The sequence below is a fragment of the Saccostrea echinata genome, unplaced genomic scaffold, assembly GCF_033153115.1.
Source record: "Saccostrea echinata isolate AGI-Se365-2 ecotype Australia unplaced genomic scaffold, CSIRO_AGI_Sech_v1 ptg000046l, whole genome shotgun sequence".
NCBI classification, from domain to species: Eukaryota; Metazoa; Mollusca; class Bivalvia; order Ostreida; family Ostreidae; genus Saccostrea; species Saccostrea echinata.
Genome location: NW_026889795.1, coordinates 7058396 through 7069772, shown reverse-complemented (window position 1 = coordinate 7069772; position 11377 = coordinate 7058396). Strand labels below are relative to the sequence as shown.

Here is an 11377-nt window from a genome sequence, read left to right as displayed (position 1 = left end):
AGTCCTTTTTTAGTAATACAGCATTTTATTAAATATATTTCACAAAAAACATGCTACAAAATCCAGAAGCTTTTACAGATTCGTCTTATTCCTTAGTTTATCTCAATTTTATGGATTATATAAAGAAACCAAACTCATAATTCCATGCATTTTCAATGAACTAAAAACAAGCAAGAGTTATCTATCTTGTCATACGTAAATGTGGACTATTCCGTCATTGGCAAACTGCAAACAGTTATCCCATATTTCTCAATAAATGTGCCTATAAATCGCACTGATTCGTCCCTGATATATCTTTTCTCTCTCTCTCTCTCTCTCTCTCTCTCTCTCTCTCTATATATATATATATATATATATATATATATATTTTAGGAATGACTCTAATTCTTGGCCAAATTATTCGAGTATAACCTGGTTTGGGTCAGTTTACGCTTTATAATCCGCGAAGCGGATTATAAAACAGCGTAAACTGACCCAAACCAGGTTATACTCGAATAATTTGGCCAAGAATTAGAGTCATTCCTTATAATTTAATTTTAAAATCATTAAATAACTATGGGTGTAAAATTTCGTTGCTTTTTATTAGTTCAAATTTGCCGCTCAATAATACAACCATAGTAACGGAAGTGATGGGAAGCGAGGGGAGGTAAAAACTGATACATAGTCCTAGCAGCCATGTTTTTTGTTTACATGTGATAAGATCCGAGTTACTGTTTGAAGTTAAAGGTACATTTATTAAATCTGGAATTTTCCATGAATCCGGAGGACTGGAAATGAGAGGATTGCATGGATACAGACGATTCAGCTGGTTGTCAAGGGGATGTGTCCCCATACCAAACCAGGTTATACAGAAATAATTTGTGTTCCTTTTTGGATATTAACCAATCAGATGCTAGAATACGAACAAAATTAAATTATATATATATATATAAGGTTGCAATTTTGAGATATACATGGTCAAACTAAGCAAATTTTGGACTTAAAAACAAAGTTGATTTTACATCATGTATCTTGACTTTTCCTATATATCAGCAATTTTTGACAAAGTTTGTTGAAAAAATGTGTAAAATTTATTCTAGAAATATCATTTGAAACGTACATTTAACATTCCTAGCATATTATAATAAAAAAAAAATTCTATGAGTGAAAATATTAAGAGCAAAAGTTGCAACGTATTGAAAAAAAACCCAACTACATGTGTATGTAGATTTTGAGTATTTTTCCTTAATATCCTTCCACCATCTTCATAAATCTTATTTCTACCCATTATTGTTTTTTTTTTAATCTTTGTATTTTTCTTATGAATGTTGTACAGTTTAGTGTTTCAATTCACATATATTATAAAAATTAAATTGCCATTGATATTAGTGTCGCAGGGCCACTGTCGTTCTTTACCAATTTAAGGACCCTCTATTCACAAATGCAAAATGTTATCTGGACATTGAGAAAATTATACTGTATAATGGTGTAAATACTGAACTTTTCTATCCCAATTTCGACAGTTTCCTCTTGTTTTCCTCAAATGCCTGAGAACCCTGATCTCCCCGTCTCCATGGTGGTGATTTGACTTTGGACTTATCTTTCTCCTGAGAGTTTGTAGAACGGCCCTTCAGAAGATCGTTGAGAGGCTTAATGATCTCAGAGTAATGAAATAGGAAGATAACAGTATTCAATCTCGAAAGTCCAATGAAACAATACAAATTTGGAGCAGAGCAAACACGGACCTCAAAATTCAGAGGTGGGATCAGATGCCAATCTTTTAATTTTTTTACATCCCTCATGTAATATGACCTGCGAACCCTAGAAAGGTTCATAGCGTCTTGATGTTATAAGGGACTGACCATGTAGAAACTTTTCTGGATCTTTTGCTACAGTTACAGATTGCTACAGATATGAAAAAAAATCTAGAAAAAAAGAAAAAAAAAACACCGACATCACTGATACAAGATAATAGACATATACAAAACACGAAACAGAAAGACATTTAAACATTTACAAAATATAATACTGGATGCCTTGTAAGATGAACATTAATTCTGTAATTAATTTACTTGCTAAATATAAATGTATAATTTTACTGGCAGTCGTTTTAATAGCTCAATAATTGTTAAATTTCGTAATGTTTAAATGTCTTTCTGTTTCTTGTTTTGTGTATATATCTATTATCTTGTAATGTGATTTCCGTGTTTAATCATAAAGTTGACCGAAACAGTTTCGTTTTAATTAGCAAAGCAAGACCCTGACCCTGTGACAATGGCACCCACTATGATCTCCAACTTGAAATGATCACTGTATGCTTATTTCTATGATAAGGGACGAGAGGGCTCTTAATAAATTGCATCCAAATAGGGGTAAACACTCCTCGGAGTATCATTCATTACTCCTTACAGTATCTCAGGATGTTATTAACAACATAGAGATCAAAGTTACACATTACAATCAAGACATTGACAGGGAAGCAGAATGTAAAATTACATATACAAATTGTGTTTTCTGGATTTAATATCCAATACTAATAACCAGGTAGTTTAACTCTCTCATTTACAATGTTATTAAATAGATACGGTTTACTTAGAAAGTATTAAATTGCAATTGTGACATTAGGGGTTCTGGGGAACATAGCTACTCGACCTCGGTCAGGTTACCTCATGGGTCAGGTCTAGGGGTAATTATTTGTAAAATAGTATACGTTGTGTCGAAAGAGTCGCAAAAAGAAATCCATAAACAGTTCGCCAGTCAGTTGCTATGTTAGAAAAAACTATGCATGATGTGTTTTGCATCAACAAAGACATACCCACCGTAAAAATTAAGTCATCTTCTTAGCTGTATCTATATTTAGAAATAACTCGGTATTTAAATGTTCTCGATGTAGGTAATACATGTAATTGCGAGTTTCTGCAACACTCTCTTTGATAACATTGGGTCTTGACATATAATTGTTGGGAATATACTATTTTCTTTCATCTTTTTACATGTTACAGCATAAATACAGCAAAGTTAGTATCCTTTACCCGTTCAATATTGTTATACGGTTGTGAGATATAAAGTGATGGTAATGTTCAAGTTATAGAAAGAGTACATCTAAATTTATGTAAACTGCTTTTTCATCTAAAACCATTTTCTTCCAAATTTTATGATGAATTAGACAGAGCACATTTAATTGTACATATCAAAACAAGAATTGCTGCGCATGTGAAAAAAAAATGGAAAGCAATTAAAAAATTTCTGTTTAATGTATTGGCTACTACGTGCTAAAATTGACAATGGTCATGATACTAGTGGTTAAAGAATTGATCAATTTTAGACGATTATGGATATATAATTATATGGAGTAAGAAAAAATCATTCAATAGTACTTAACTAATCAAAAGTTTAAAACAAAAATGACTAGATCAGTTTCAATAAGGTTTTGAATCAAATTGCATTAATTCTTCAAAAGTGTGACATATACATGTAATCTATTCACGAATTTTAATTTTGGTATCAATTTTATGTAGATTGTACTTTATATCATCAGAAGAGACGGCTTTTAGTTAGTTTCAGAACTTCAAATTATATGTTACCAATTGAAACTGGAAGTTGAAATGGCACTGATACAGATAGTAGAATAAACCCCTTGTATTAAAGCGATATAGGATACTGATTTTGCTGTATTTATGCTGTTACATGTGAAAAGATGAACAAAAATTGTATGTTCCCAAATATTAACTATAAATCAAGTTATATGTCAAGACCAAATGTTATCAAAGAGAGTGTTGCAGAAACTCGCAATTACATGCATTACCTACATTGACATTCAAATACCGAGTTGTATCTAAATATAGATACTGTAACAGCTACGTAGATGACTTAAGGTAGGTCGCGGGTTTGCTTTTGTCATCAATTTGGTACACAATTTCGACGATTCGAGCTGTTGTTTTGTGCACATTTGATTATGACGTCAGTTAGTCACAAAGGCGACGTTGCGTTGTTTCCCGTATAATTCTCTGAAAATAACTTCATAAATAGTCTACAGGTACGAATCAAGTATAGATTAATTCAAAGTGCATGCTATTGCACGTAAACCTCGAACATGTATGAACCAAGATCGGGTATTATTAAATGACAGTCTGAATTCTGATGTGATTATGTGTAATATCTTAGAACAAACTAAATACAATACCAAATGAAAGGAATAATTTATATTGTAAGTGTTACTAAACTGCTAAAAGTCAATCAAAATGAGTCAGCGTAAAAGTTATGGTATGCAAAAAGAAAATTAGCGTAAATTTCTTAGCCAAAAACTTGAAGAGTTGTATGTGCGCACGTAATTTGCACTTCAAAGGGAAGTGCGTATTACACCATATTTGCCGGGGAGAAACTTTTTCAGGATGGAATCAATCCTCAACACTTAAAAAGGATAAAATTTAATTACAGTACATGTATTTTCCTGTTATTTATTATTATTATTTCAATCATCATAATTATTATCTGTTTATTTTGTATTTGAGTCTTTTGTAGTCGCTATGTACCGGTATATGCAGGCTAACAAATTGTGAAATGCATTTAAAAAATAAATTTAAACAAACACACGGACTATCAGACCTATATGACAATGTAAACAATTTGCAAGTATCAAGTACATTTTTTTCTATATAAGAAAAGCTCTCGGTGTATAAGCTAAATGCAAGTGTTTTACATTTTGCGTATTGAAATTTGATTGAGAGAATTCGAAATTAAGAAATGTTTGATAGTTAGGGCTATATACCAGCTTGCGAAAATATAGAAAGAACATTGCCGGTAAACCCCCCACCCCCACCCATTTTTCTCAGTATTGGGATGTTTTTTCTTCACCGTTTTCGAATACAGTGATCAAATTCATGTGTTATGTCTGAAATCTTACTGAACATGAACATCCTAAAAATACATGAATTAATATTTTATCACTCTCTGTTTTTTCGCTGCATGTTAATTCTAATACACGAGAAATGTTTAATATACCGTTCATTTTGACTTTGTGGGCAGAATATGAATTTTACAATATTAGTGTAAATAAGTTGCTGGTCATCCTAACATGTTTCCGCAATAGGTGAAATGATGAATAAAATTACATTTTGCAACTATGTTACCTTTTAGATCTTGCATATTCCAAATGTAAAGATGCGAGTATTTATACTCGTATGTAAACGTGATAATTATTACGTTCAACACATGACGCTGTAGTCATAAATAACGCCATACACTAGACAAAATTGCTAACGCACCACTTATTATTCTTATTTGTGAATCGATCATTTTCCTGATCGGTACTAGTATATAAAATATGCCATTTTTTCCAAAACAGTTCGATTGACAAATGTCTTGGTGTCATGTCAAGACCCTTAAAGGACCTTCTTGTCCGAAAACCAATTTCCCGACGTGCACTGCGTGCCGTTTTTGCCAAGATATGAAGTTGGTGATTATCGAAGGTGGTCCGTGAGGTTGCGACGGGAGCAGTCTCCCACTTAAAAATCAAATGATATACCCTGACTGACTACCATATCGCTTAGTAGTCATCCAGTACCTTGGTGTCCCTACCAAATCCACCCAACTTTCGGTTGCCCCAATTTTGTGGAACAATCTTGAAATTATTGTGTAGTGCTCACTTAATGCCGTCGATATCTATTGTAAACATTTTTATGATCGTTAATTCATTTTCAACAATTTTTCACCAGAGAAATTCATAATCATTTAATTCTTTCAATTTTTCACAAATTTCTTCAAAGGAACCCCCCTGCAGACACCATACTGGTTGCCTTAGCACGCTCTTCTAGAGTCACACGCCGCATACAGTGTAACTTTTTTTCTGATTTTTTAATTAGTACAAACATAAAGAACACAACCACAACGAAAAAATTTAAAATTTATTCCACCAAAAAAGTAGGGATTTTAATTTTTTCTATGAAGTGGTTACGCTTCAGTAAACATTGTTGTTATTTATCAGTTAAAGCATTTAAATGTCTCATTTTTTATTAAAGCAACATAATCATATATCAAAAACATCATAAACAAGTTTTGAAAAGAAAAATGTTAATTTATTTAGGTGGTGCGTTAGCAATTTTGTCTAGTGTAAACGCAACATTTTGGCAATATAAAAGCAAACTTTGAAAATATTTTGCAAAAAAACTAGCGAGAAGACATATGGATTTTTTTTTTATCTCAATAGTTTTAATTTTACCTCATCTGGATATTTTGAAATCCCTGACTAATTCGTCTACGTCTTTAAAAAGTTATCCAACCTTTCTTAAAGAAACTCTTTCCGCAAAATTGGCTTAAAAACGTCATTTTTCTATATATTTCAATAGTAAAGCGTAAAAATAGTACTAAAAACTATACCGCGTTTGCAGTTATACAGCATTAAAACTACGTAGACAAATTCGATAAAAATTACAGATAAAATGCTATATATTCTAAGGTACATTGCATCAATTTTTCAGGATATGTTTTCTAGTAAGAATTTTTAAGCAGTAAAACCGCGACCTACCTTAATTTATACGGCGGGTATATGTCCTTGTTAATACATGTACAAAAATTATCACATTTTACGTTCCTTTCATGCATAGTTTTTTTTTCTAACGTAACAGCCGACTGGCGACCTGTTGGTGGATTTTTTCCCGACTCTTTAATACTACGTATATTATTTTACAATCAGTTACCCCTTATGAGGTCAACTTGGTGAAATAAGGTCCCGAGACGTGGCCCATGAGGTGACCTGACCGAGGTCGCGTAGCTTTTTGTCAATTTTATGTAGATTGTACTTTACGCTAGCCTATCATATGATACAGCCAATTCCGATACTATGCATCGCGGTTTATAAATCGTAAACTTCCCAAACCCAGGTTATATAGTATAACTTAGGTAGCTATTAAATTAATTCCTTAAATACACAAAAATTTTCTTAAAAGCTGACGAAGTAGGAAATGGCATATCCTATATACTAGTGTCTTATTAAAACTTTTTACATTAAGGATATCCGATTCTCAGAAAGGAAATATAACTCTTTAAATTATTATTTAATTTAGAAAGTCTCAAAATTAAGCTTGAAATTGATATCTTTTCATGAAACAATTTTCGTTTCTTGCGTCTCAGTATGATTCAAAGTCTCGGAAACGGTCTTGTAAAAAGTTGACATTTGTACCCTATAAAAGTACAAAAATAAATACATTATTTCAGAAATCGAATTTCCTTTAATCTAGCCTTAGATACCAATGTTTATTAGCATGATATGAAATTAGAAATGATCTGTGATGTCTTACAGTGATAGCACAAATGTTTTACACTATGTATTGTATACCAATTGAAGTAAATAGAAGAACTAAAGACATATAAGTAAAAAAAAAGAAAACATGCAATTTTCTCCAAATGTCTGGATACCTATAATTTTTTATCCTAAATTATATTTTTGATCAATTTTCAATTAAAAAATGCATAGTGGGTGCTTTTATATGCATTTCCTGATAATATATTTGAGATTTGATAATTTTCCCTATATAATGTTTTTAACTTTAATGATGAAATTTTAGGAAACACAATTGGTAAATACAGGGACATTTTTGTGAGCATTTTCAATTACCAAACTCCTGATTTTCAGAACCCGAGGATCGGACTACCTTTAATATGGTACACATGCAGATAGTTTCATAATGTTAAGTTATACTTCACCTAAAATAAAGAACAGGAATATGTTAATTTATTCTAAACCGGTTTTCAACATTCCAGAGATATTTCATGTATATATCTATATTCATTTGTTTGGTAGGAAGAAGAAACTTGGGGTTTCCCCTTATCAATTTCCCCGTGTTTCGTTTATCTGGGCGTACATGCATAACGGATGTATGTTTGCATTCCGTATAAATATTATCACCTTTTAATTTGTTCCACCAAGGTAGAAATTGCTTACATATAATTGCATAAATATTTCATTTTGGTTTTAATTTTGTAATGAGAGTCTTTGAATAGTTTTTTCATCTGTTGATGCGAGAAAAATTTCAATGTCCTTTTGAATCACTTCTTGATCAGTTTCTTTTTATTGATTTTTAAAATATGGACGCTATTAACTACTTCCGTTTCGTCCCTCTGAATCGTCGCATACATAATTCTCTTTTTAGCATTGTAACAAAGAAGTCTAGTGCATTTAAAATCTGCACATTCTTCCCAGAGTTCTGCACGAAATTGAAATTTGAATATTGTCTGTTTGTCTGTACTAGACACAAATAAGAAATCGTCTGCAACAACACACAATCCATATGGAGCCCAGTCAAGTTTTCGAAACCATACTTGATCACCTTGAAAATTTATGCAAGTGAGAGTTTTGTTTTTGGTATCTGAAACATATACAACATCATGATTTGGATCTATTTCCATCTGCGCCACAGAAATATTGGGAATTTTCTTGAAGACCTGTCTTTCCTTGGCGTCCATGATAATAAGACAACGAGACCTATCATCACTGACATCACACGTCACAGCGTAATGCTGTCTGCCGTATTTGCAGTGGTATCCTTTCCCAGGCAGAGAAATTTGTTTTCCTTTGGGATTTTTGGGGATTCCACGCATTAAGAAAATAGTCAGCAATTCCTTACCTTCTTGAGTGATGGCAAACTGTTTGCTATCAACTGCTGTTATATCCCGGCAATTGTAAATGTTTTCTATAGAACCAATGTAATATCCAGAACTATCAAATACTTTAAGTTTAAAATTTACCTCATCATAAACGACCAACTCGCCATCTTCTAACGCCGTTATACACGTAATTGAACACTTATATTTATCCTCCTTAGGAATACTGCAGTAAACATTACGGCTAACCTCCATCGCTGACGATTTTTCCTGGGACTTTGGCGATTTTGAAGCAGTTGAACATTCACTGGAAGAACTGCGGACATATAGAAGATTCGAACCCTTTTCCGAGTTGGTATCACAGTTTTCAGGCTTTCTTTCATTGTCCTCTGCTGTAAGTTGTTTGCTCCCCGTGCTATGGGAATAATGAACTATTGGGACCTGTGCTTGGGTGGACTGATTGAAGTTCGAAGCAGTTGTATTTTCATTGGAAAAACTACCGCCATCCAGAAGACCAAAAACTCTATTGGAACTTGTATCACTATCTTCAGTACTCCTTTCTTTGTCTTTTGTTGCAGAATGTTTACTGTCCTTGCTGGGGGAATCATCTTCTTTTGCGACTTGTGCCTGATTTAAGTTTGCTGTATTGCGTAAAAAAACAGAATTAGATTTTTATTTTCTTTAAATTTTGGAAATTAACATAAAAAAAAAAAAACATATTCATCCAAGCACATATACACTTTATTTTTAATGCATTAATAATTCACCAGAGTTATACATCAATTTTGTCTTTTTGGAAAATTTTAGAAATGTGAAGAGATAAACTAAAATGAATAAATAGATTTTAAGGACACTGTGGATTTAGTAACCATAAAGGCACGTGATACATGACCCTAAAAAAAATTAAATTTGTTTAACTATTTTTTCAAAATTGAATTGAACTTTAATTTAAAATTATTGCGAATAATCATCAGATCAGCTCAATGGAAATCTTGAATGGGTCATTAAACACACACACACACACATACCCTCACACACACACACACACACACACACACACACACACAATAGAGGAGCTTTTCAAGAACAATTTTCCCCAAGTATAAATGGTTGAAATTATATCATCACCATGATTAGACATTATATCTAAAAAAAAAAAAAAAAGAGCAGCAAAAAATGTCTATGAACTTTCATAAAATTCCATATATATCGTATATTTCTCGGAATTTATGTACATGTACAAAATGCAACCTAATACTTACCTTTTTTGCAAGTTCTATCTTGCTCATATGTATACAAGAAAGATCTTCCACTTTCCGCCATATCTATAGTATTGTTTCTTGTTATCCACCTCATTGCTATATAAACATTCTGAAATTTGATATCTTCCTGTTCCGTTGTCGTTAGAAATGTGCATAAATTCAATGAATTTTAGATGCCATTCATGATATAACGTGTTGCACAGCCAACAAAAATCGACCTCATTTTCGTCATTCATTTTTGGAGACACTGAAATTTACATTGATCATTGTGACACCACACAATTTAAATCCTTTCTAAATTATGTAAATATTTTGCAAATGTGCGCAGTCTCGTAATTCTGCAAATTATATAACCATGTCAAATCACTTTACTCTTGTAAATAAATTTAACAAATTTTAAAGTAGTGGAGATAAATAGAAAATATGCACGTTTTCGATGTTCTTGTGTCAAAATCTGGTGCTAAACAGTCCTCCTTTTGTGGATGCAAGAATTACACGGCACTATAAAATTCATTAGGGCATACATGGAATATATAAAGGAAAAAATATGTAGATATGTAGGCATGAATATATTTATTAGATTAAATGCATGAATAAAGATTAAAATTGATCTTCATATTTCATCTCAGGGGAGTGAACAAATGTATGTGATTTGTAATTTTGTTACCAGGTATCGATTTATTTAATACTTAGTCCCTGTCAATCATATGCTTCCTGATTTAGTTTCAGTAAAGGGTTATAATATTTTAATTAAGATTATATTATAATATTTTACTCTTGATTTGGCTTTTTTTGCAAAAAAAAAAAAATGTTTATTAATCATTTGTATTGAATACATATATATCTGTTTGTTTTTAGTATGCTTAATATATACAGCAGTAGTAATATAAATTCAAACTCATTATTACAGTGCCATTCCTCTAAATGAAAACGGTGAAGATGATAAACAGGGATCGATCTCAAAAAATTTACAAATAATACAAATCTGTGAAAAAGGCATAAAACACGAACCCCCGGAAATTCCAGAGGTGAGATCAGGTGCCAAGGAGGAGTAAACATCCCCTGTACTAAACTGATTGTAAGGACACAGGTATTAAAATGAAACTAAATTTAATAGGAACCGTAACACAGTAAATTTAGTAAATACTAGGTAATGCATCCCTACTTATGAAGCAATATACCCTTATCACCTGCATATGGAGTTTGTGTCTCCTATTTGATTAGATACGCAAGAGCATGCTCTACGTGCGAATGATTTCTTAAACGAGGCAAGCTATTGACAAATAAGTTGATGAAACCAAAATATCGAAAGTCTCGTTTAAGTCATCATTTCGTAAATTCTATGGTCGATACAATGACCTTGTCAGCAAAAACAATCTGTCATTAAGTGGAATGCTGGCTGACGTCTTTCATACTCATTGTTAGGCCATTATTTAAACACTGAATTGTCAACGGATCTTTCCGTTTTTCCCCATCATGACAAGGAGCACTCGGCAGATGTTGCAGGGGATGCTTACTCCTTCACGGCACCAGATCCC

General features: G+C 32.3%; 1 protein-coding gene across 1 annotated transcript; it reads right to left on the bottom strand.

Moving 5' to 3' along the window:
• Positions 1–7691: 7691 nt before the first annotated feature.
• LOC133202137 (uncharacterized) lies at positions 7692–10017 on the bottom strand. The gene is made up of 2 exons (XM_061337913.1): positions 9840–10017; positions 7692–9218 (listed from the first exon to the last, which is right to left on the bottom strand). Exons 1-2 carry the CDS (start codon positions 9931–9933, stop codon positions 8023–8025), a joined length of 1290 nt encoding a protein of 429 aa, XP_061193897.1. The 5' UTR covers positions 9934–10017; the 3' UTR covers positions 7692–8022.
• Between the last annotated feature and the right edge of the window lie 1360 nt (positions 10018–11377).

What these genes read in the sequence shown, in the direction of transcription:
- LOC133202137 (XM_061337913.1), bottom strand. Translation starts at nt 9,933, where the DNA reads ATGAGGTGGATAACAAGAAACAATACTATAGATATGGCGGAAAGTGGA. An exon ending in AGATAGAACTTGCAAAAAAG is followed by an intron (nt 9,219 to 9,839) that starts GTAAGTATTAGG and finishes TACGCAATACAG; the next exon opens with CAAACTTAAATCAGGCACAA.